Raw genomic sequence first — 26,170 nt, 5'->3', positions numbered from 1 at the left:
CGGTGGTTCGAATCCTGGCATCTCATATGATCCCCCAAGCCTGCCAGGTTCTGAGTGTAGAGCCTGTGTGCTTCCGGGTGTCACCCAAAAAAAAAAAAAAAAAAAAAAAAAAAAAGTAAAATCAGCTTTTTTTTTTTTTTTTTTTTTTTTGGTTTTGGGTCACACCCGGCAGTGCTCAGGGGTTACTCCTGGCTGTCTGCTCAGAAATAGCTCCTGGCAGGCACGAGGGACCGTATGGGACACCGGATTTGACCAACCACCTTTGGTCCTGGATCGGCTGCTTGCAAGGCAAACGCCACTGTGCTATTTTCTCCGGGCCCCAAAATCAGCTCTTAAGTTTAACACTTATTTAGCATTTGAAATCTGGTTTAGCAAGTAGTTAACAGTAGTGATTTTATTTAGTCACTTTGTCACATCAGAAAGTAAATTTACGAGGCTGGAGACATAGCATAGAGGTAAGGCGTTTACCTTTCATACAGAAGGACAGTGGTTCAAACCCGGCATCCCATATGGTCCCCTGAGCCTGCCAGGAGCGATTTCTGAGCATAGAGCCAGGAATAACCCCTGAGCGCCGCTGGGTGCAACCCCTCCCCCCAAAAAAAAAGTAAATTTACTATATAAGTTATTCAATGCCTTGTGAGATTAAAGAAATTTGATTTCGGGCCCGGAGAGATAGCACAGCGGTGTTTGCCTTGCAAGCAGCCGACCCAGGACCAAAGGTGGTTGGTTCGAATCCCGGTGTCCCATATGGTCCCCCGTGCCTGCCAGGAGCTATTTCTGAGCAGATAGCCAGGAGTAACCCCTGAGCAACGCTGGGTGTGGCCCCAAAAACCAAAAAAAAAAAAAAAAAAAAAAGAAATATGATTTCTTGAGCTGTGGATATAATTCAGTCAAAGAATTAAAGAACACATGGTGGGGCCCGAGAGATAGCATTGGAGGTAAAGCATTTGCCTTGCATGATGCAGGTCAGTGGTTCGAATCCTGGCATCCCATATGGTCCCCCGAGCCTGCAAGGAGCGATTTTTGAGCATAGAGCCAGGAGTAACTCCTGAGTGCTGCTGCATGTGACCCAAAAACCAAAATAAATAAATAAGAACACTTGTATACAAACTTAGCTTTACTTCCCAGCACCAAAAAAATTCTTTTAGGGGCCAGAGACATAGTGAAGCGGTAAGGCGTTTCCCTTGGACGAATTCTGGCTTCCCACATGGTCCCCCAAGCCTGCCAGGAGCAATTTCTGAGCATAGAGCCAGGAGTAACCCTTGAGCATTGCCGGGTGTGACCCAAAAAAAAAAAAAAAAAAAAAAAAAAAAACCTTTTAGGATTATGCTAAGTATTTTGGGGAGAGGGGGCCTACAGTCTACATATTTTCCTTTATAGTCTACAGCATCAGTAGCCAAAGAGAATACAACAAGTAGGGTGTTATATAATAACCCTATATAATCACCAAGGCCATGCTAGGGAGGTATCCCATTGCAGAACCAGAAGTAAGCCCTGAGTTTTTTTGTTTTGTTTTGTTATGTTATGTTTTTAAAGAAATTATCTTTGGGGAAATCTGATTCTCTGTGTTAAATGAGGGATTTGTTTAAAATATATATAAAATTGGGGCCGGGCGGTGGCGCTAGAGGTAAGGTGCCTGCCTTGCCTGCGCTAGCCTAGGACGGACCGCGGTTCGATCCCCCCGGCGTCCCATATGGTCCCCCAAGCCAGGAGCGACTTCTGAGCGCATAGCCAGGAGTAACCCCTGAGCGTCAAACGGGTGTGGCCCAAAAACCAAAAAAAAAAAAAAAAAAAAAAAATATATATATATATATATATATAAAATTAAAACAGTAAATCCAGCTTCCAAGAATTCAAGGAAAGCTAATTTTCACTCAATTGCCATTTCATTCCCTCCAACACCATTATTATCATCCATCTTAGAATCTATATGAGTGAATTCTCACTAAACAATACTTTTGTTCCTTTTCTGCATATTTCCTTATATTTCTAAAGTCGATGAATTCACTTTTCTCATTCTCTTCCGTTTACTATTTGGTTATAAACTTCCTTTCATATAACAAATTATTTTTTTTGCCATCTTGTGTAAACAGCTGTTACCTTATTATCCTTCCCAGTGTTTTAGAGATGAAATTAATTTGTCTCGTCTGCTTTATCTTTTTTTTTTCATATGCTGTTTTACATCTTTCTTTCTAAATTATAATTACCTTTGGTATGCCTGGCCAAATTTTTTCTAGGTTTGAATGTCTAGCTTGCCTGCCTTTAAAGCTAGTTTCCACATGGGTGTCCAGTGTGGAAAGAGCATGGGCTTTGGAGTCAGAAACATCTGGGTTCGAATCCTGGTTCCACAGTTACTTTCTCTGTATGACTTTAAGTAAGTTTCTTAATCTCATCAAGACTCATTTATCAATTTAAAAATTCATATATAAAACATATACTTCAGAGGATATTTTTGAGGAATCTGTAAAATATGTTCCAAATGTTTGACACATACTAGATATATAGAAATGCTAGTTCTCGGGCCCGGAGAGATAGCACAGCGGTGTTTGCCTTGCAAGCAGCCGATCCAGGACCTAAGGTGGTTGGTTCAAATCCCGGTGTCCCATATGGTCCCCCGTGCCTGCCAGGAGCTATTTCTGAGCAGATAGCCAGGAGTAACCCCTGAGCGCCGCCGGGTGTGGCCCAAAAACCAGAAACCAAAAAAAAAAAAAAAAGAAAAAAGAAATGCTAGTTCTCACCTTTCCCTCATATCCATACTAGTGAATTTGACCATTATCTCATGTTTACAGTACAAAACATCTTATAAAAAATTTTTAGAGCCAGAGCGATAGCACAGCAGTAAAGCGTTTGCTTTGTACGCAACCAACACAGGATGGACCCTGGTTCAAATCCCAGCAATCTCATATAGTTCCTGGAGCCTGCCAGGAGTGATTTCTCAGCGCAGAGCCAGGAGTAACCTCTGGGCATCGCCGGGTGTGACCCCAAAACAAAATAAAAAAAAATTTTTAATATAGAAATTTTGGAAGCTCTTATAGTTATAAACTTTACACTTTGATACTCAGTCTTTCACAATTTTTTGAATGAACTTAAACCTATTTGTCATGTCTTTTCTTTTTTCTCCTCACCTACCCAAAATAATGGGACCGATTTTTAGAAATTCTTGTTCTTTGCTCTTGTTATAGAATGGTGCTAATTCATAACTTAAATAGCCTAGTTACCCATACACACAATCAACAATAAGAATTAAACTAGGGGGCCAGAGAGATAGCATGGAGGTAAGGCGTTTGCCTTTCATGCAGAAGGACAGTGGTTCGAATACCAGCATCCCATATGGTCCCCTGTGCCTGCCAGGGGCGATTTCTGAGCATTGAGCCAGGAGTAACCCTTGAGCACTGCTGGGTGTGACCCAAAAACCAAAAGAAGGAAAAAAAAAGAATTAAACTAAGACTGTTGAGATAGTACTACAGAGAGGGCTCTTGCTTGCATTTGGCCTATCAGAGTTCAATCTCCAACATCCCATATAGTGCCCTGAACCAGGAGTGATCCCTGAGTGCAGAGCCAGGAATAAGCCTTGAACAGGCGGGTATGACCAATAAACAAACAAAAAATAATTAAACTGGATTTCCTTAATACCAATTTCTAAACAAGTAGTGCGGTGGTAGATTGTTACTTGAAATGCATTTGTGATGTATGTGAAGTAACCCTTCGGTTCCAGTTACAGGGAAGTGTATTCTCATACACCTAGCATTTTTTTAAATCTAAGAATAAATGCAAAATTGTGTAATGACTTCCTGGACCTTGACTTCATTGTGCATGTCTCAAAAATGGAGCTCTATTTTGTCACATATCACATTTTCCAGACATGCATCTGTCTCAGTTTCTGTAATGTGTCAAGGAAACAAAACAAAAGAGACAGTGGTTGAATTATTCTGGATTATTCATACATTTAAAATAAATGTAATGTGAAGACTTTGGATTCATATTGAAAAGAATAAACCGGGGCCGGAGAGATAGCATGGAGGTAAGGCGTTTGCCTTTCATGCAGGAGGTCATTGGTTCGAATCCCGGTGCCCCATATGGTCCCCCGTGCCTGTCAGGAGCAATTTCTGAGCCTGGAGCCAGGAATAACCCCTGAGCACTGCCGGGTGTGACCCAAAAACAAAAAAACACAAAAAAAAAAAAAAAAAAAAGAAAGAAAAGAAAAGAATAAACCATCAAAGACAGTTAATTTGGGATAAAATATAGACAATAAAATTAACAGATTTCTTGCTAGGTATAATAATTTTGTGATTATGTAAGTAAATGCCCACAAATTTTAGAAATGCATACTAAAATATATTAGGGATGAAAAAAGTATCTGATCTTTGCTTTAGCTAAAAATAGGGACTAAAAGTGAAATATGGTAGGGGATGGGCATGCCAACCTGGGTTCGATCCCCAGCATCCCATATGGTCCCCAGAGCCTGCCAGGAGTAATTTCTGAGCTCAGAGCTAGGAATAACCCCTGAGTGCCTCTGGGTGTGGCCCAAAACCCAAGAATGATCCCTGAGCACTGCTCACAGTGCTTTCCCACCCCTTAAAAATTAAATTAAAATTAGGAACATAAATGTGGCAGGATCTTATTAAATTTTTAATTGGGTGCCAAGTCTATAAGGTGCAATGTCCTCTTGTATTTTTTTTCGTAACTTAAAGTTAGTGTTTTTTGTGTGTTTTACTAAAAAAAATTTTTAAGAGGCCTCAGATTGTCCCCCCACTTTGTTATACATTTAAACCAAAATACTATAAGACACTCATTTACCCTGCAGAGTTAATGAGTTAATGATATAACTTTTCTTTTTAAGCAAGGGAAGATTCCTATCTTTCTTTTATCTAGCCAAACCCCTCTTTCCACCAGTTTGATAATGCAAATAGAAATGTAAGAAGTTTTCTAAATAGTTCTATGTTTTACAGCTCCTTCCAACTGGAATTCCTTTCTTTTAGTCTTAAAATAATCTGTTCCTCCTTCCCCATACTCATCCAGAATTCTTTAGTATTCTTTGTGAGCTTAACTTTTTTGAGTTAGAGATAGATTTTTCTGTCATACCATGACTGAGCACTGTTGTTTATAAATGACTTTGACTCACTGATTTGTAGCTAAAGAAAAAGTATTGGGGGAGGATTATACATTTGTAATATTTTAGTTTCAAATAATTTTAAACAATAACATTTTTAAGATTTGATTCTTTTTCTCCACCAGAATATATTGACTTTTACTTATCCACATCAGTGTGACACTTCCTATGATGTGGATTCTGAAAGAGTTCGTGAATAGGGAAGGCATATCAGAATTCATCTGGGTGTTTTTATGTCTTCTGTTTGTATTGTTCATTATTTCACATTTCTCCCCTAGAATCAAGATTTATTTGCTACATCACAAAATAAAGAATTTGATCCCCTTGGTCCCTTGCCACCTGGGTGGGGTAAGTATGTGATTCTTTTTTCCTTGACTCACGATATTTTCAGTGATACTCTTCATTGAGGAATTAACTGAGAAACTTTTGGGTTGTGTTGGTTCAGTTCATCATAACAAATAGGCCCAAACTTTCTAAGATGACTCGTTATTAAAAACTTTTATTGGATTTTAAAATTATTGTACTCTTCTAAAGTTAAAAGATATGTTATCACTCTGCAGCACAACAATCTAGACTTTAAGACATTATGCTTAGTGAACAAAAGGCAATCTCAAAAGATATTAAATATATTTAATTTATATATTAATATAGTGTTAATTATATTTCTTATTTATAAAAATAAAAGTTTAATTATATAGCATTCTTTAAATGATTGCACTATAGAGATTTCATAGAGAATAGTAGTTGCTAAGAAGAGAAAGCCAGTTGTGAATGAGGGGGTTAGCAAATCCAGGAGGTAACACAAGTAGTTCTTAAGTATGGTGGAACAGTACTATTTATTGACTATATATTGATGAACACAGATCTATACATGAAATAAAGTGCACAAAACTATACAGTCATGCAAATGAATTGTCTTAAAGATTGATGAGGGACAGGAGAGATAGGCCAGGAAAGTCTAGGAAGTGAGGCACTTGCTTTGCATGCAGCTGATAATGGTTGATTCCTGACACTGTCTGTGGTCCTCAGTACACTGCCAGGACACTCTTAAGCACACTGAAACAGGAATAAACCTCGAGTACCACTTTGTGTAGCTCAAGCTCCCTTGCCCCCAAATAAATAAAAACTGATGAAACTTGAGTGAAGTGTGTCCTTGGCAATATATCAGTATCTATTTCCTTGTTTTAATGTTGTGCTAAAGCTAAATTGTAGTTAAAATAGCATGTAAAAACAATTTTTGCAAAAGTCTGAGAATAGTCATTACTCCAAAGTATTTTTATTGCATTCTTGCTTCCAAAACAATTCAGAACTTGATTGGATATGCTTTACCTGAAAGAACCAGAGGAAAGAGGATGTGTTAGATTGGTGACTTTATGCCCTGCATCTCTCTTTATAAGGAGGCATATAAGTGAGCTTGGTTATAAAATACATTTGGTACCTTACTTTTTAAGTGGGCCTGGACAGATAATATAGGAATTAAGATGTATGGTTTGGCCAACTAGATTCTAGCCCCAGCACCACATGTTCCCTAACTGCATCAGTGGGTGCAGTCTTGGGAATTCCAGATCATTGTCAGCTGTGGCCCTGACGGCCTCCCAAACATGACTTTGGTTGCCTGGGTCAAGTTCCACAGGACCCAAGCAGCACTACATATTTGGACCCTCACTTGGAACCACATGCTATATTGACTTAAGAATCAGAGGGAAGCTTCGCCATCCCAACTTCTTCCAAAACATAAATAAAAAGAAAGCTCAGTGAAGGGCCAAGGAGATCGCTGAGTGAATTCTTAGTATGTGCCTCTTGGGTTCAGTCTACAGCTCCAAACAGTCCCCAAGCACCTCCAAGAGTTTCCCTAAGCATAGAGTTGGTAATAGACTTTGAATGCTGATGAGTATGGCTCAAACCTCCAAAAGAGAAAAGAAAGAAAGTACAAGAAACCAAGGGGAATTTTGTGAAATGGGATGAGAAAACAGAATAGAGTTCTAAAACATGAGACAAGAGGGAAAGCGACATCTTCAGATGCAGTGAATTTTAAAAAAAAAATGGGACTCTGGGGGCCAGAGAGATGGCACAGCAGTAGGCATTTGCCTGGCATGCAGACTGACGTGGTTTGAATCCCGGCATCCCATATCCCCCGTGCCTGCCAGGGGCAATTTCTGAGCACAGAACCAGGAGTAACCCTCAAGTGCTGCCGGGTGTGACCCAAAAACCAAAAAGGGGGGGGGGGGGGGCTCTGGTACCCACACCTTGCATAGAAAGTTACTATAGATAGTTAGGATGTTAGAACTAAGTATATTAAGGAACAGGATGCATTTGTAAACATGTCTTTCCTAGTTGAATAATGCCTAGCGTATAGCAAAGAAGCAATTAAATTATAAACACTTTTGGGAGGGTCAGACCTGGCAGTGCTCAGGAAAGCATATGCCCTTAGTACTTAGGGACCATTTCTGGTCGTTTGGGGAGGATTGTGAGGTGCTTGGAAGACTGTGAGGTGCCAGGGATTGAACCAAGGCATCTTTCATGGAAAGCATACAGTCTATCCTGTTAAGCTTTCTCTCTGACCTTAATTTTATTTTTATTTGCCTGGAGCTGTTATAGGAGACTTGAAAGCAACTTGGGTTTAGATCTCCTGCTTATAAGACATGCTCTTTGCTGCTGACCCACACTCTCAGTCCATAATAATATTTTAAAACTTTTTAAGATGTGATTATAAAACTACAAAATCAGTGAGAAATGGGCAAGTTTAACTCATTTTACTTTGAGAAAGAAAACTGCCAATGCTAATGTTTATCCCTTTTTTTCTGTTTTTAATTATTTAAGAGAAAAGAACAGACAACAATGGTAGAGTGTATTTTGTCAACCACAATACTCGTATAACCCAATGGGAAGACCCCAGAAGTCAAGGGTAAGAACTTTCAGTTTAGTAGTATATAGTTCGTGTTAAAGATTTTACTGATTTCTGACTTAATTACAAAAAATATTTGTATGAACTATAAAAGTCCCTGAATAGCCAAAGCAATCTTAAGAAAACAAAGATGGAAAGCATTACATTTACCAGTTACAAAACTAATAAGTAGGCTGGAGAGGAGCTGGAAAATATAATTAATAGTAGATAGGGCGCTTGCATTGCATGAAATCAACCTAGGTTCTATCCCCACCATCTGGTCCCCTAAGCACCACCAAGAGTGATTCCTGAGTGAACTGTCAATAGTTATCCCTGAGCATTGCCAGATGTGACACCCCCTAACCCAAAAAAGAATAGGGCCAGAACAGAATGATAATACAGAAGTAAGGTGCTTGCCTTGCATGCAACCAACGCAGATCCAATTCCTGGCATATTCATATGGTCCTCCAAACCCAGCCAGGAGTAATTTCTTAAGCTTTGAGCCCTGCTAGATGTAGGCCCCTCCCTTACTCCCAGAAAAAAATAATAGTAATCAAAACTGCATATACTAGAATAAAGGTAGAATTCAGAGTCCTAGATTTTTTTTTTTTTAACATTTATTTATTTTGGTTTTTGGGCCATACCTGGTGGTGCTCAGAGGTTGCTCCTGGCAGGCTCGGGACTATATAGGGTGCCAGAATTCGAGCCTAGGGCTGTCCCAGGTTAGCCATGTGCAACACCTTACCACTGTGCTATCATTCTGGCCCCAAGAGCCCTAAATTTTTGAACAGTTAATCTATGACAAAGGAGTATATGGAGCTTCTGAAATGAAGCAAAGAAAAAAAAAAAATCTGTTCAACAAATGACGTTAGGAATATTGAATAGTCACATGTAAAAAATGAAATTAGGGGGCCCGGAGAGATAGCACAGCGGCGTTTGCCTTGCAAACGGCCGATCCAGGACCAAAGGTGGTTCGAATCCCGGTGTCCCATATGGTCCCCCGTGCCTGCCAGGAGCTATTTCTGAGCAGACAGCCAGGAGTAACCCCTGAGCAATGGCCGGGTGTGACCCAAAAAAAAAAAAAAAAAATGAAATTAGGGCCTGGAGTGAAAGTACAGCGGGTAAGTTAGTTGCCTTGCACACGATCATCCTGGGTTTGATCCCCAGCACCCTATATAATCAATCCCCTGAGGCTGCCAGTAGTGATTCCTGGGCACAGAGCCAACCCTGTAGTACTAGGTGTGGCCCAAAACCAAAACAAAACAAAACAAAACAAAAAGAAATTAGAACCTTAATTTAGGTTTTTAACTTCACTAATTAGAAATTAGTTTTAGTACTTAGCAAACAATTGTCTGACATATTTCTCTCTCTCCTCTCTCTCTCTCTCTCTCTCTCTCTCTCTCTCTCCTCTCTCTCTCTCTCTCTCTCTCTCTCTCTCTCTCTCTCTCTCTCTCTCTCTCTCTCTCTCTCTCTCTCGCTTACTTAGTCAATTAAATGAAAAACCTTTACCTGAAGGCTGGGAAATGAGATTCACTGTGGATGGAATTCCTTATTTTGTGGATCACAATAGAAGAACTACAACCTACATAGATCCCCGCACCGGAAAATCTGCACTGTAAGTTTTCCAAACATTGTAAATTAAAATATTTTTGTTTGTTTGTTTTTGTTTTGTTTTGTTTATTTGGGTCACACCCGGCGGTGCTCAGGGGTTACTCCTGGCTGTCTGCTCAGAAATAGCTCCTAGCAGGCACGGGGGACCATATGGGACACCGGGATTCTAACCAACCACCTTTGGTCCTGGATCGGCTGCTTGCAAGGCAAACACCGCTGTGCTATCTCTCCGGGCCCTAAATTAAAATATTTTTTTTTTTGGTTTTTTGGGCCACACCCTGTGACGCTCAGGGGTTACTCCTGGCTATGCGCTCAGAAGTTGCTCCTGGCTTCTTGGGGGACCATATGGGACGCCGGGGGATCGAACCGCGGTCCGTCCTAGGCTAGCGCAGGCAAGGCAGGCACCTTACCTCCAGCGCCACCGCCCGGCCCCCTAAATTAAAATATTTTTAATGGGCCGGGCGGTGGCGCTAAAGGTATGGTGCCTGCCTTGCCTGCGCTAGCCTTGGACGGACCGCGGTTCGATCCCCCGGTGTCCCATATGGTCCCCCAAGCCAGGAGCAACTTCTGAGCACATAGCCAGGAGTAACCCCTGAGCATTACCGGGTGTGGCCCAAAAATCAAAAAAAAAAAATTTTTTTTTAATGAGGATTTCAATTTCATATGGAGATGCTGGCAGTATTTAATGGTCATGGCCACTTGGTGGTAGTGTTGTGCAGTAACTTTGTGTGTCAATATTATAAACTTAGGGGGTAAAGATGTTTCTCCTGCATACAGCTGACCCCAGTTTTAGCCCTGAAACTACATGTGGTACCCCAAGCATCACCAGAAGTAAACACTAATTACAACTTGGTGTGTCCTCAAAATACAACAAACAATAAAATACTAAAATACTACTGTAACCATTAACCATTTATCAAAACTATATATATATATTTTTTTTGGGGGGGGGGTCACACCCGGCAGCGCTCAGGGGCTCCTGGCTCTACATAGGCTCAGAAATCGCTCCTGGTCCCCCAAGCCAGGAGCAACTTCTGAGCACATAGCCAGGAGTAACCCCTGAGCATTACCGGGTGTGGCCCAAAAACCAAAAAAAAAAAAAAAAAAGGAAAAAAATCAGTATAGAATGTCATCTAAGATTTTAATAAAATTTTATAAAAATTTATTTCAATTATATTTAATTAAATTTTAATAAAAATTAATAAAAATTTGATAAGGTCTATAATGCTGTTTCTTTCTTTTTCTTTTTTTTTTTTTTTGTGTGTGTGGTTTTTGGGTCACACCCGGCAGTTGTCAGGGGTTATTCCTGGCTCCAGGCTCAGAAATTGCTCCTGGCAGGCACGGGGGACCATATGGGACGTCGGGATTCGAATCGATGACCTCCTGCATGAAAGGCAAACGCCTTACCTCCATGCTATCTCTCCGGCCCCTTTTTTCTTTTTTTTTTTTATTTTAATTTTGCTCAGGGGTTATTCCTGGCTCTATGCTCAGAAATCACTCTTGGCAAGTTCAAGGAACCATATGGGATGCCAGGATTCGAACCACTGACCTTCTGATTGCAAGGCAAATGCCTTACCTCTATTCTATTTCTCTGGCCCCTATAATGCTGTTTCTTATGTTTGCTTTTTAGGTCTCTACTTATTCACTAAATAGTTTATATTTTTATTATTCTATGAAGTAAATTGCTATCCTGTATTCTACTGTGAATATTGAATTGTTACTATTTGGTCATAAAGTCAAAATTCAGCCACATAAATATATTATCATTTTTATTAATCTCTCCAGATTTTTTTGTTTTGTTTTTAAGTTGTTTTGGGACTAAACCAGGAAGTGCTCAGGGGTTATTCCTGGCCCTGTGCTCAGAAACTACTCCTGGCAGGTGTGGGGGAACCATATTAGATGCCAGGGATTGAACCTAGGTTGGCCTTGTGCAAGACATACACCCTACCATACTCTCTACTATCACTTCAGATACATTCTTTGTTATTTCTATAGCAAAGCAAACACTTATAGGTTTGCCTATCTTGTCTGGTTTTTTCTTTTTTTCAGGGGGCCAGCAAGGTGTATTTTGGGCCACACCAAGTGTGATCCAAAAGTTACTTTTTTTTGTTGTTGATGGTTTGTTTTGTTATTTTGGGGACACACCCCACAGTGTTCAGGGTTTTACTCCTGGCTCTGTGCTCAGAAATCACTTCTAGCAGGCTTGGGGGACCATACGGGATGCTGGGGATTGAATCTGGGTCAGTCACATGCAAGGCAAATGTCCTGCTTGCTGTCACTTTAGTCCCTATCTCCAGAAGTTACTCTTAACTCTGCACTCAGAAATTACTCCTGATATGTTCAGGGTGCCAGAGATTGAGCCAGGGTTGACTATGCACCATATTAACACTCAGTCCCTATCTTGTTTATTCTTTATGTTTTGTTTTCTATGTTTGGGGGCCCAAGTTCTTTTGAAGAGCTAACTCCTGGTTTTATGGACTCATGTTTTGCTGTCTTGATTTCTGTATCATTGATTTCTGCTCAGATTTTATTCCCTTCCTTGTACTACTTTTTGGGTTTATTTGTTCTTATCAGGAGTCTGAAGATATATGTTTAGGTTGTTGATTTGAACTTTTTTTTCCCTTAGTTGTAGAGCCAGTCGTGGGCAACCTTTTTTTCATCTGAGCCAAATCTCGCCAAAACTGTGATTGAAATTTATTTTGAGAGCCACAGTTTTAAAACCGAAAATATATAGGATGGTACAGAAAGGTACACAGAAAGTGACGCACCCCCATACCACATGACCCGACTGGAGCTGTGTGGAACCGGCCGTCAGGGCTGCACACAGGGTGTGCACTGTCAGGCTAGGAGCAGAGTCCTGACTCCTAGAGCAGCTGCCCGGCACACAGAAGAGCTGCATTCAAAAGTGTAAAGAGCCTCATGTGGCTCTGAAGCCGCGGCTTGCCGACCGCTCGTGTAGGCCTATCATACTAGTTTTGTTTGTTTGTTTGTTTGTTTTGTTTTTGGGTCACACCCAGCTGCACTCAAGTGTTACTCCTGGCTCTATGCTCAGAAATCGCTCCTGGCAGGCTCGTGGGACCATATATAATGCCAGGATTCGAACCACCATCCTTCTGCGTGCAAGGCAAACAAACGCCTTACCTCCTTGCTATCTCTCCAGCCCCCTATCATACTAAAATTTAAATTAGTTCATAAAATATGTGATAGGAAATTATTTTTAAAATCACTATTAGAAAATTGGGACCAGAACAATAAGTACGGTGAGCACTTGCCTTGCACATGACTGACCCTGGTTTAATTCTCAGCACCATTATGGTCTTCCCATGCCTGCCCCAGGAGTGATCTCTGAGCACTGCCAGATGTGACCCCAAACCAAACACAGACACAGACATAAACAAATTTACTGATATATTCTATATAATATTTAATAAAATACAGTCATCCCTTCAACAACATTGATTGAATTGTACATGTTCTCCTCTGCCTACTATTAGATTTGACTGTACTTAAGAGAAAATGTAACTCTGGCTCTGAAAGATCAAAATCTATTTCCACATATTTAAAATCACCCTGGGTAAATGTTTCTTAAAATGATATTAAGAGTATGCTATACTCTATTTGTATTTGACTGTTGAGTACTAGGGGGCTATATTATTTTGCTTTTCTTCAATATTTTACCTTACAAGAAGCTGTTTTAATGTCATACTAACATTCTTTCATAGAGACAATGGACCCCAGATAGCCTATGTACGGGACTTCAAGGCTAAAGTGCAATATTTTCGTTTCTGGTGTCAGGTTGGTATTGATATTGTATTTCTGTGCTCCCCTTTCTTTATAATATTCTTTATATATACTGTCAATGATACTGAAAATAATTAGCTTTTAGAAAAACTTTAGAAATTTTTAAAAAATTGGCTTTTAGGTAAAACTGTTACTTTTCTTTCTGTTGTTGTTTTTATTTTGGGGTCACACCGGTTGCACTCAGTGGTTATTCCTGGCTCTAGGCTCAGAAATTGCTCCTGGCAGCTCGGGGGACCATATGGGATGCCAGGATTCAAACCACCGTCCTTCTGCATGCAAGGCAAATGCCCTACCTTCATGCTATCTCTCCAGCCCCAAAATGTTATTTTTAGATCTTTGTCTTCTTTTTAGGGCAAAATCGTTTTTTATCAGATGATTTGTGGCTTTCTGTTACACAGAAAAATTAACTTGAAACTGTTTTAGCAATATTTTTTTTTTTTTTTGGTTTTTTTTGGTTTTTTTGGGTCACACCCAGCGGTGCTCAGGGGTTACTCCTGGCTGTCTGCTCAGAAATAGCTCCTGGCAGGCACAGGGGACCATATGGGACACCGGGATTCGAACCAACCACCTTTGGTCCTAGATCGGCTGCTTGCAAGGCAAACTCCGCTGTGCTGTCTCTCCGGGCCCTGTTTTAGCAATATTTTTTAATATTCTTTTTGTAGTAGCCATTTACTTTGAGAGTGCAGAAACCTTCAAATAGTTGAGTTAAAAACATTATTTTTATCTATAAGTTGTAACTATTCCCTTGGGAGTTTCCTGTGATCTTAGGGCATGGATTTAAATTACCTTTTGGACTGTTATTCCTTCTCAGCCTCCTTTCATTCTCCCCCTTGATCCCCTTTTAATCCCCCCCTCTGCTGTCTCTCTTCTCTTTTTCATAATACCTTCTTTTAAGTTATTCTACTTAAGCAACTTCAAAATTTCATTAGTTTTAAATTTTTATTTTGTTTTTTGTTTTTTTGTGGGTTTTTTTTGGGGGGGGTTTTGGGCCACACTCAGCGGTGCTCAGGGGTTACTCCTGGCTGTCTGCTCAGAAATAGCTCCTGGCAGGCACGGGGGACCATATGGGACACCGGGATTCGAACCAACCACCTTTGGTCCTGGATCGGCTGCTTTCAAGGCAAATGCCGCTGTGCTATCTCTCCAGGCCCAGTTTTAAATTTTTAGGTTGCACCCAGTAGTGCTCAGAGTTTATTCCTCACTGCACTCAGGGATCACTTTTGGCTGTGTTTGGGAGTACATATCAATGCTGGCTGAGGTTTGAATCTGGATTGGATGTGTGCGTTGCTAGTGCCTTACCCACTTTAATATCTCTTCATCCCAGTACCTTCAAACTGCAAACATGCAAGCAGTAAGAATCTGAACTAGCCTGGCCAGAGCAATAGCACAGCAGGTAGGATGTTTGCCTTACATGCGGCCAACGTGGTTTCAATCTCCTGTATCCTGCATCCCATATGGTCCCATGAGTCTGACAGGAGTAATTTCAGAGCACTGAGCCAGGAATAACCCCTGAGTGCCACGGGGTGTGGCCCCCAAAACAATGTAAAAAAATAATCTGAGCTAGCTTTTTGAAAATAAATTAGATTTATTGGATATTATTTATATAAGTATTATTCACATAAAAAAAATTTTTTTTTGCCTTTTGGGCCATACCCAGTGGCACTCAGGTGTTATTCCTGGCTATGTGCTAAGAAATCTCTTGGCTTGGGGGACCATATGGGATGCTGGGGATCCAACCTCCGTTAGTCCAAGGTTAACGCATGCAAGGCAAACGCCCAGCCACTTGTGCCATCGCTCTGGCCCCAGTTGAAATTTTTCATTTTGGGGGGAGAGGTGTTAAATTTTGGGCCACACCCAGTGGTTATTCAGGGGTTATTCCTGGCTCTGCTCAGAAATCATTCCTGGCAGAGTTAGGGGACCATATGGGATGCAGATCGAACCCGGGTCCTTCCCGGGTTGGCAGCATGCAAGGCAAATGCCCTACTCCGGCCCAAAATTTTTCATTCTTATACCAAATCAATAATTAGCATAAATGCTTACAAATGCATCATTAAATGTTAAGTATAAATTAATATTAAAAGTCTACTTGTTTCTCTAAGCAAAGGTCACAGTAAATAAAACTACCTTTTAGACTGGCTCACGATTTGCAGCTCAACAGAAAGAGTGGTGAGTGCAGTTAGAGTAATAACTACACTGACAACTATCACAGCAATGTTAATGAATGAGAGAATTAGAATGCTTGTCTCAAATACAGGCAGGTGGGTGGGAGGAGGGAAATGGAGGACATTGGTGATGTGAATGTTGCATGGGAGAGGGGGCTGTTCTTTATATGGCTGAAACTCAACTACAAACATGGCTGTAATCAAGGTGCTTAAATAAAGATAATAAAAATTAAAAAAAATAAAAAACTACCTTTTAGGGGCCAGAGCAAGTATGGCACTTGCCTTGCACATAGTCAACTCAGATTCCTTGCACTCTGTATGGTGCATTGCCAGCTGTGGCCCAAACAAAAGAAAAAGAGCTTTACCTTTTGGATATTTTTAATGGTCATTACAATGGCAAGAATTGACTTTGGTTATTTTTATATTTCAGCAACTGGCCATGCCACAGCACACAAAGATTACAGTGACAAGAAAAACATTATTTGAGGATTCCTTTCAACAGGTAATGTTGCAACAATTCAACTCTCTATCAACTGGCCCAGAATCCCCATTGGATGCCAAAAGTTAAAATTCTTTTTATGAAATCCTTCAATTTTAAGTCGAATCCCACTCCCATCTACCTTGATACTTAAAATTTAGGACTATGCAGATAGTTTTGAATGTGTATTTTGTGTATATGTATATTTTGTGCTTTTCAATGTCTATTACTCCAATGATGAATAAGTAAGGTTTCCTTAAGCTAAATATTTTATTTGTTGTTGTTGTTTTTGGACCACACTTGGTGATGCTCAGAGGATACTCCTGGCTATGCACTCAGAAATCACTCCTGGCTTGGGGGGGGGGGTCATATGGGATGCTGCGGATCGAACCCAGGTTCGTCCTGGTCAGCTGCATGCAGGGCAAATACCCTACTGCTGTGCTATTGCTCCAGCCCCTAAATATTTGATTTAAAATAGATATTTGAGTAAGAAAAGTGGGATTTATTAGTCAAGTGTTGAAATATCTATTTGAATGTTACTAGCTGTGTAGAAAAAGAAAGGGAGCAATTCTGTGCTCTGTTGTATTACTTGCTTTTTGTGTGTGTGGTGCTAGTAGGGGTGGAACCAGTTTGTAAGCATGTTCACTACCACTGAGCAACATTCTTATTCTTATTTGCATTTTTGCAAGTATTTGCAGAGACTAAGTTTTTTTTTGTTTTTTTTTTTTTAATTGTTCAGAAGTCCCCTGTTGGTGCTTAGGGTTCAGACCCACTCCTCACATTGTGGTGCTCTGGACCGTCTGTTGAGAACCAAACCCAGGCCTTCCACATACATGGTGTGTGCCTTACCATTGAGACCTGTTTTGTTTTATTTTGTTTTGTTTTATTTTGGGGTCACACCAGCAGCGCTCAGGGTTTACTCCTGGCTCTATGCACAGAAATCACTCCTGGCAGGCTCGGGATCATATGGGATGCTGGGATTCGAACCAATAACCTTGTGCATGAAAGGCAAATGCCTTACCTCCATGCTATCTCTCCAGCCCGAGACCAGTTTCTTAGTCATTTAATTTCATTCTTTTTTTTTTTTTGAGTGTGAGGGTGGACCATACCCATCAGTGCTCAGGGCTTATTCCTGGCTCTGTGCTCAAGATTACACCTGGCAGGGCCTTACAGATCATATACTGGCAGGAACTGAACCCAGAACCAGTTGCAAACTGTAACTTTGCTTTGGAAAACAAGATTTACCAATAGTAAAACGTTAAAATTAGAATAATCCTTTAGGCCTTGTTTTGTAGCTGTATGTAACATGATACTTATCAAATCCTTAGGTTAATTTAGCTACAATTCAAGAAGGGCAACCTGAGTGCAAAAGAAAAAGAAATGGTCTGAAGTAATTGATTATAGGTGACCTCTAGCTTTCAGAGAGTCATGTCCCCCCACCATTTTTTTCCCCAGAGAGTGGTTTGGGGTACTCCTAGCTCTGTGTTTGACTGTCACTCCTGGCAACACTTAGGTGACTGTAGAGCCAGGGATCAAACTGGAATCAGCCACATACAAGGCAAGCAGCATAATCCCTGTACTCTTTCTCCAACCCATGTTCATCTTTTTATTTTGTTAGGAGTGATCAGTGGCAATGCTCAGGTTACCATATATGTTGCCAGGAATCAAACTAGGGTACTCATTTGGAAGGCAAGCACCTTACCTCCTATGCTTTTTCTCCAGTCCCGTATATTCATTTCTTTTGGTTTACTGTCACACCTGGCTGTTCATTACTTACTCTTTGCTTTGAGCTCAGGGCTTACTCTTGGTTGGCTCTGGAGAACTATATGGGGTACTGGGGATAGAAACAAGCTTTTTACTCACTTTACTGTTTCACACGTCCTCTCATTTCCTTTTTTATTTTGGAGCTACAGCCAACAGTGCTTAGGGCTTACTCTTGCCTCTGTGTTCAAGAATTACTCCTGACTGGCTTGGGGACCATCTAGGGTGCTGGGGATCAAACCTGGGTTGGCTATGTAGAAATCAAACACCCTCTCCCTCTATATTAATCTCTTTAGTACCTCCTCTCATTTTCTTATAAGTGTTTGGTTATTAATATAGAAGCAAAAAGCCAGTTGAATTGGCATGCTGTTGTATAGAGGCATATAGCTTTTTAGTGACAGTCAAAGCATTCTTTTTTTGGTTTTGTTTTGTTTTTTGGGCCACACCCGTTTGATGCTCAAGGGTTACTCCTGGCTAAGCACTCAGAAATTGCCCCTGGCTTGGGGGGACCATATGGGACGCCAGGAGATCAAACCTCGAGCCTTTTTTGGCTAGCGCTTGCAAGGCAGGCACCTTACCTCTAGAGCCACCTCTCCAGCCCCTAGTCAAAGCATTCTTAAAGCTATTTAGAAAATTGACTCATCCCGGAGAGATAGCACAGCGGCGTTTGCCTTGCAAGCAACCAATCCAGGGCCAAAGGTGGTTGGTTCGAATCCCGGTGTCCCATATGGTCCCCCGTGCCTGCCAGGAGCTATATCTGAGCAGACAGCCAGGAGTAACCCCTGAGCAACGCTGGGTGTGGCCCAAAAACTAAAAAAAAAAAAATTTGACTCATCCCATCAAAATTTTGAAGCCATTCCTCATTTTAGTCATTAACAAAATTTCAGATTCTGGATTTTTTTAGGGGGGGGTTAGGGGGTACCCTTTTAGTATTGCTTAGTGGACCATGTCTCTTGGGCTTTTTATTGTTTTGTTTTGTTTTGGGGCCATACCTGGCGACGCTCAGGGGTTACTCTGGCCATGCACCCAGAAATCATTCCTGGCTTGAGGGACCATATGGAATGCTGGGGGATCGAACCATGGTTTGTCCTAAGTTAGTGTGTACAAGGCCCTATTGCTTGCGTCACCGCTCTGGCCACTCTTCAGGGATTTTTGTTTTGGGGTCACACTCAGCAGCGTTCAGGGGTTACTGCTGGCTCTGTATTCAGAAATCGTTCCTAGCACACTTGGGGACCATATGGAATGTTGGGAATTGAACCCAGTTCAGCCATATTGCAAGGCAAATGCACTACCTTCTGTGCTATCGCTCTGGCCTCAATATCTTCGATTCTTAGCTTCTGTGTAATTACTTTATGGTTTTATGGTTACTACATGGTCAATTTTTTTTCTACCTATTTTCATAGAATACAGTTTGCTATTAGCAGTACTGACATGATGTAAAACATGACCTATTTTTCTTTTTTGTAAACTCCAAATCACTTTATTTTTTATATATATATTTCTTTATTTTAATTAAATAATTTTTATTTTGATCAAAGTGGATTACAAATCTTTCACAGTAATATTTTAGATACATAGTGACATTGAATCAGGGCATTCTCACCACACCACCAGAGTTGTCCTCCCTCTACCCCTGTCCCCAGCATGCATCCCATATCCCACCTCCTTTGTGCCCCGGGCTGCTAGTATAAGTGGCTCCCTCTGTGTCTAGCTTATTGTAGATTGGGTTTCAATTCTGTTGTTGTTGGCTTTGGATTTGGTGTTTAAGTCTAATAATTTTTTATTTCTATTCAGTATTCATACAACTGTTTGGTCTTGGTACCCTCTGTTATTTCCCCCCTCAATTTGTGAGGCAGAACAAGATGTGGTTCTGTTGGAGGAAAGAAAGGGGGGGGCAAAAATCCAACAAGCAAAAAAGAACTCGAAAAACACCACAACAATAAAGACAACAACCAAATAATAACCATGGTCCCAAAATAAAAACAAAACAAAGCCCCCCAAAAAACAAGCAACATCAACAATAACAAAAAAAATTAATTTGTGCTTTTATTTTTTATCATAGGCACAGTAAATATTGGGGAGATTAGAAAGGGAATTCCCATGGGGCTGGGAAAGTGGCACTAGAGGTAAGGTGTCTGCCTTGCAAGCCTAGCCAAGGAAGGACTGCAATCCCCCGGTGTCCCATTTGGTCCCCCCAAGCCAGGGGCAATATCTGAGCGCTTAGCCAGGAGTAACCCCTGAGCATCAAACGGGTGTGGCCCAAAAAACCAAAAAAAAAAGAAAAGAAAAAGAAAGGGAATTCCCTTGGCCTAAGACAGTGGTCAGCAAGCTGTGACTCACGAGCCTAATGCAGCTCTTCTGTGCGCTGGGCTGCCACTCCAGGAGTCAGGACTCTGCTCCTAGCCTCTGTCAGTGCATGCCCTGTGTGGCTCTCAAAATAAATTTCAATCGTGGTTTTGGCGAGATTTGGCTCAGTTTAAAAAAAAGGTTGCCCACTACTGGCCTAAGAGATACAGGTTTCTCCACCCTTGAAGCATACTGTCATGGGAATAACTATAGGCTCCATACATGCTCTTTTACTCTCCCCTAGGCCCTTTTGTGATATCTGGAAACTTTCTGCTCAGTTGTGGATGATATAATCAGGCCTCTGTAACTAGAGATCTTGGTATTTGCACAGGTCATAGGATGGAGACTAGAATGAAGTCTTTCTTTTTTTTTCTTTTTTCTTTATGAAGTCTTACTTTACGGTTCTAGAAGTTCTGTTCAATAACTGTAGTTTTAATTAGTCTTCTGTAGTTGTGGTCTTGATTTTTGCACCGATCCTAGAACAAAGCCTAGGATAGAGTCTTTCATTATGTTTCCAGAAGTTCTGCTCGGTTGCAGCCAGACCTCTGGGATTAGAGATCATGATTGTTTTACAGATCAGATCATAGGCCAAAACCTAGAATAGAGTCTTTTTTATTGGTCACAGGATAAGTTCTGCCCAGTCATCGTTGTCACAGTCAGTCTTCTGTAGTTAGCGATATTGGCTTTTGCACAGATCAAAGGATGATGTGTCTTCTGATTTTATCTTATTCTTAGGTGGTGAGGTAAGATAACCTGCTCTTAAACCAAGTTGTTGCCATTTCCTCATTGTCAGGATGTAATATCAAAACTGGTTCATGTTGGTGTCAGAGCAATATTAAGAAAGTCCTGGGGTGGGCCCAGAGAGATAGCACAGCGGCGTTTGCCCTGCAAACAGCCGATCCAGGACCAAAAGTGATTGGTTCGAATCCCGGTGTCCCACATAGTCCCCCGTGCCTGCCAGGAGCTATTTCTGAGCAGACAGCCAGGAGTAACCCCTGAGCACTGCTGGGTGTGACCCAAAAACGAAAAAAAAAAAAATGTCCTGGGGAATGGGGCCCGGAGAGATAGCACAGCCGTGTTTGCCTTGCAAGCAGCCAATCCAGGACCAAAGGTGTCCCATATGGTCCCCCCTGCCTGCCAGGAGCTATTTCTGAGCAGACAGCCAGGAGTAACACCTGAGCACCGCTGGTGTGGCCCAAAAACCAAAAAAAAAAAAAAAAGAAAGAAAAGAAAGAAAAGAAAAGAAAAGAAAAGAAAAGAAAAGAAAAGAAAAGAAAAGAAAAGAAAAGAAAAGAAAAGAAAAGAAAAGAAAAATGAATGTCCCAGAGGGAGTTTGGTTCCTGGAGCTGTTGCAGAGAACCATGTTATCCATGTCTGAGATCTAGGGTTCCAGGTTGGACGGTTACTGTCTAATCACATGTAGTCTAAGTTAGGATCACATGACATGTTCAAGGTGGGAGGAATCCCTGTATTGTAAAATGTATCAATTTTTTTTTTTTTTTTTTTTTTTTTGGTTTTTGGGCCACACCCTGTGACGCTCAGGGGTTACTCCTGGCTATGCGCTCAGAAGTTGCTCCTGGCTTCTTGGGGGACCATATGGGACGCCAGGGGATCGAACCGCGGTCCATCCTAGGCTAGCGCAGGCAAGGCAGGCACCTTACCTCCAGCGCCACCACCCAGCCCCAAAATGTATCAATTCTTATCCCTAGTAGATAAAAGCTTGTTTCTATACGTAAAATTTTCCCTTTCTTTAGTATGCCTTTGCAAAAAGAAATGGTACTGTATTATATTGCTGGTGCATTTGAGGGTAAGATTGTCAGGCTCCATCATCTCTGTGCCCTGATTTTAACCTGAACTTTTGTGCTTTTATCCCAGGCAAGACTTTTTCTTGTAGGTTTTTGTACTAAGCAGAACCAAAACAGGTAAAGTTAAGAAAAAGAAGAAAACAAAAACAAGACCAAAATATATATATATATGTTATATATATTATATATGTATATATTTATACACTCAAATATATGTAAAGGAAAAAATAAATAAGAGTGAGTTTAAAAAAGTAATTAAGGGAACAAAGTGATACAGGAGACTATCTTACATTTGGGGATAAACAGGTTAAGAGGTAGTATTACAGATTTTAAAACTTATAAAGGAAATATAGGTTTCCCCATTGTCTTTTGAGATATTCTTGTGGAGGATGGAATCCAGGGCACATTTTCATCATACACCCTGGTCTTGTTGAGCTTGAGAAATGATTTGCGGCTGAAAAGCCTTGGGTAGAGTTTTTACACTAGGGGTCCTTCTGGAGCCCAATCTGGTATCAAGCAACATTCCACATTTGGGGGTGGGGGGGAACTTGAGAAGGAGGGTCACAGAACATGAGTCAGCAGGGGTGTTGATTGTGATTTCTTGCCCGGGGACAAGATGTGGGGTTGAATGGGTGTCCCTGGGCCCGGAGAGAGATAGCGTAGCGGTGTTTGCCTTGCAAGCAGCCGATCCAGGACCAAAGGTGGTTGGTTCAAATCCCGGTGTCCCATATGGTCCCCCGTGCCTGCCAGGAGCTATTTCTGAGCAGACAGCCAGGAGTAACCCCTGAGCGCTGCCGGGTATGGCCCAAAAACCAAAAAAAAAAAAAGAATGGGTGTCCCTTCGCTTTGGATGGCTTATTGGGTGATGGCTTATTGGGGCAGGAGGTTGATTTGATACCTAATGGGTTAAGAACTGAGAATAAAGAGTGTTAATAAGGCGGGATATCAGATTGGGATTGGGGGGGGGTGAAGGGATAATAGGATTTCTAATGGGGGGAAGAGGGATAGTATATAGGAAGGGATATATATATATATAGGGGCATGGTTTGTTTACAATTTAGGTTTGGCTCTCATAGAGAAGTCCTCTCTCTTATGTACTTATGCCCACATAAGGACATACATTAGGCAGGGATCTCAAACTCGCGGCCCACGGGCCATTTGAGGCCCTCCATACAACATTTTTGGCTCTGCCTAGGGGAACCTTTTTTTGTTTTGTTTTGTTTTAGTTGTTTGGGTCACATCCCCCAATGTTCAAGGCTTACTACTGACTTTGCACTCAAGGATCACCCTGACTTTGCCTCCTGGGACCCCCAGATAAATTGAGTTTGAGACCCCTGCATTAGTGATTATTCTTAAGGTGTTGTTAGAGGTCTGACCCTAATAGGATGGGTCTGAGTTCATAAAGACTGGTTGAATTAAGATAAATTATTAGCTTAGGTATAGCTTCAGAGAGGAGGGGCTGAAGAGATAGCATGGAGGTAGGGCGTTTGCCTTTCATGCAGAAGGACGGTGGTTCAATTCAAATCCCGGTATCCCGTATGGTCAACTGAGCCTGCCAAGAGCGATTTCTGAACGTAGAACCAGGAGAAACCGCTGAATGCTGCTGGGTGTGACCCAAAAACAAAAGAGAGAGAAGGGGGGGAGGAGAGAGAGGAGAACAGTAAAATAGGTAAATATATTTAAAAATATAAATTTAAATAAAATCAAATTATTGAGATTGGCATTTCGTCAGTGATAGGGTTGGTCCTTGCTAAATGAAGGTTTCAGGGTTATGGTCCCGCGAGCTTGCTAAGAGCAGTTTCTGAGCTTAAAGTCAGGAGTAACCCCTGAGCTCTGTCGAGTATGACCCCCTCCCAAAAAGAAAAGAAGAAAAAATGATGAGAAAATAAATAAAGCTGTGGTGTTAATTCTCAGTTACTTTTTTCCCTATTTTTTCCTAATATTACTTAGTGTTAGCAATGTTCTGTTGACCTAATTTTGAAAAGTAATTCATTAGTTTCACAAAGGAAAACCCCACATTATATTATATTAATTATATATTATTATAATATATTATATTATGGCCATATTATAGCCCAAATGACGGTTATGTGTACAGAAAGGAAAATCTTACTAGAGTTGTAGGATATACAACTTGTAAATTTACCTGGTAAATTTTACTTTATTGGTTCTACTGAGAATGAGTTTTCCAAATTTGGCTCTTTTCTCTCAATCACTTGTTTTAATTCTAAGTAACCAATACACTATTAAGTGTATCACTTTGCTGTAAAACAACCTTAAACCTGCACAAGACCTGAGTTTGATCCTCTGCACCTACTACAAAAAAGAAAAAAAAGGGTATGATGATGTCTACAATTGCTCTGCTCTGAGCAAGTATAAATGGCTTTAGAAATAAAAGCTGGATGGGGCCGGTGAGGTGGTGCTAGGGGTAAGGTGTCTGCCTTGCAAGCACTAGCCAAGGAAGGACCGTGGTTCGACCCCCAGGCGTCCCATATGGTACCCCCAAGCCAGGGGCAATTTCTGAGCGCTTAGCCAGGAGTAACCCCTGAGTATCAAATGGATGTAGCCCGAAAACCAAAAAAAAAAAAAGCTGGAGCGATATCACAGCAGTAGGGCATTTGCCTTGCACACAGTTGACCCAGGATGGTCCCAGGTTCCATCCCTGCCGTCGCATATGGTCCCCCCCAGCCTACCTAGAGCAATTTCTGATGGCAGATCCAGGAGTAACTCCTGAGTGCTACCAGGTGTGGCCCAAAAACCAAGAAAGAAAGAAAAAAGAACAGCTTTAGAAATAACATGAAGGGTTTTGTTTTTGTTTTTATTTGTCTTGTTTGCTTTTGGTTATTAGGCCACACCCCATGGTGCTCAGGGATTACTGCTGGCCTTGTGCTCAGAAATCACTCCTGGCAACCTTGGGGGACTTTACTTTTTATTTTTTGGGGGAGGGGGAGGCGTTTACTACTGGCTCTATGCTCAGAAATCTCTCCTGGCAGGCTCAGGGGACCATATCGGATGCTGGGATTCAAATCACCATCCTTCTGCATGCAAAGCAAATGCCCTACCTCCATGCTATCTCTCCAGCCCCAGCCTTTGGGGACTTATTGGGTTGTTGGGAATCGAATCTGGATCGGCAGCTTGCAAAGCAAATGCCTTCCCCACTGTGTTATTTCTCTGCCCCCTAATGTGAAGGTATTTTAAGATCAATTGGTGGTAAAATCAAATTTAGGGAATCATAGGAAAAGAAATGTAGTGCAGTGATAAAGTACCTACTTTGCATGTGTAAGGAAGTCCCTAGGTTTGATCCCTGCAACCTGCAACCCCCATCCCACCCCTCACATAATCAAAATCTTTTGCTAGAGCAAAAGACAGTGGATGGTATGTTTGCCTTACATTTGGCTGATCTGGATATGATCCCCAACATCCCATATGGTCCCCGAGTCCACCAGGAGTGATTCCTTAGTACAGAGCCAGAAGTAACCCTGGAGCACTGCGGGGTGAGGCCCAGAAAACAATGAAAAAAAAGGAAAGTAATCATTTAAATTATAAGGATGTATAATATATAAAATATGCTTAAACTTATCTATCTTTTGCAAATGAAGTATTGACTAGACTAAAAAAAAAAAAAAAAACATTACATTGTGGGGTAATAGTGATTTCCAACCTGGAAGTAGCAGAATGGTGGGTTTTTAGCAATTGTTTTTTTTACCAATTCCTTTATGATATTGTTTTATAGATAATGAGCTTCAGTCCCCAAGATCTACGAAGACGTTTGTGGGTGATTTTTCCAGGAGAAGAAGGTTTAGATTATGGAGGTGTAGCAAGGTAGTATTTATATGAATACTCAGAACTTAGGTTTATTCTGTCAGAGGTATCATCGCTTGCTAATATTATTTCAATCTTCTATTTCAGACAAAATCTAGCAAATTATTGTACCTTAGTATTTTGCAATTATAGTGAACTTTAATCAGCATTTTCTATAAGTCAACAAAAATCTATGGATTTTACCCATATCATACATTAAACGCTTGGGGTAGCATTATGAGATAGAATTTCACAATGATTAGGCTTGGGGACTCAACTGAACATATTATTAAATTGTAGGCCTGGATGCAAACTTCACATCATCACAGCCATTGTTAATCCACCACCTCAGGCTTATTTCACAGAGCACACAACACCATTAAATGATCAGGTTACTTTCCCCAGCACAGG

General features: G+C 41.1%; 1 protein-coding gene across 5 annotated transcripts in view; it reads left to right on the top strand.

Annotated features, from left to right (window-relative positions):
• ITCH (itchy E3 ubiquitin protein ligase) overlaps nucleotides 1-26,170 on the top strand; it is a 115,059-nt gene that overhangs the window by 70,971 nt on the left and 17,918 nt on the right. For 4 of the 5 annotated variants that reach the window (XM_049779154.1, XM_049779155.1, XM_049779153.1 and 1 more), the window contains 6 exons: nucleotides 5,389-5,458; nucleotides 7,931-8,015; nucleotides 9,481-9,609; nucleotides 13,328-13,400; nucleotides 15,999-16,070; nucleotides 25,692-25,780. In XM_049779154.1, coding sequence (XP_049635111.1) covers nucleotides 5,389-5,458; nucleotides 7,931-8,015; nucleotides 9,481-9,609; nucleotides 13,328-13,400; nucleotides 15,999-16,070; nucleotides 25,692-25,780 — 518 coding nt within the window. The remainder of the gene's footprint in view (nucleotides 1-5,388; nucleotides 5,459-7,930; nucleotides 8,016-9,480; nucleotides 9,610-13,327; nucleotides 13,401-15,998; nucleotides 16,071-25,691; nucleotides 25,781-26,170) is intronic. The other variant, XM_049779156.1, reaches the window with a different exon arrangement.

The sequence above is a fragment of the Suncus etruscus genome, chromosome 9, assembly GCF_024139225.1.
Source record: "Suncus etruscus isolate mSunEtr1 chromosome 9, mSunEtr1.pri.cur, whole genome shotgun sequence".
Lineage (NCBI taxonomy): Eukaryota > Metazoa > Chordata > Mammalia > Eulipotyphla > Soricidae > Suncus > Suncus etruscus.
The sequence above is the reverse complement of the archived record's forward strand: the minus strand, read 5'-3'. Positions and strand labels throughout refer to the sequence as shown.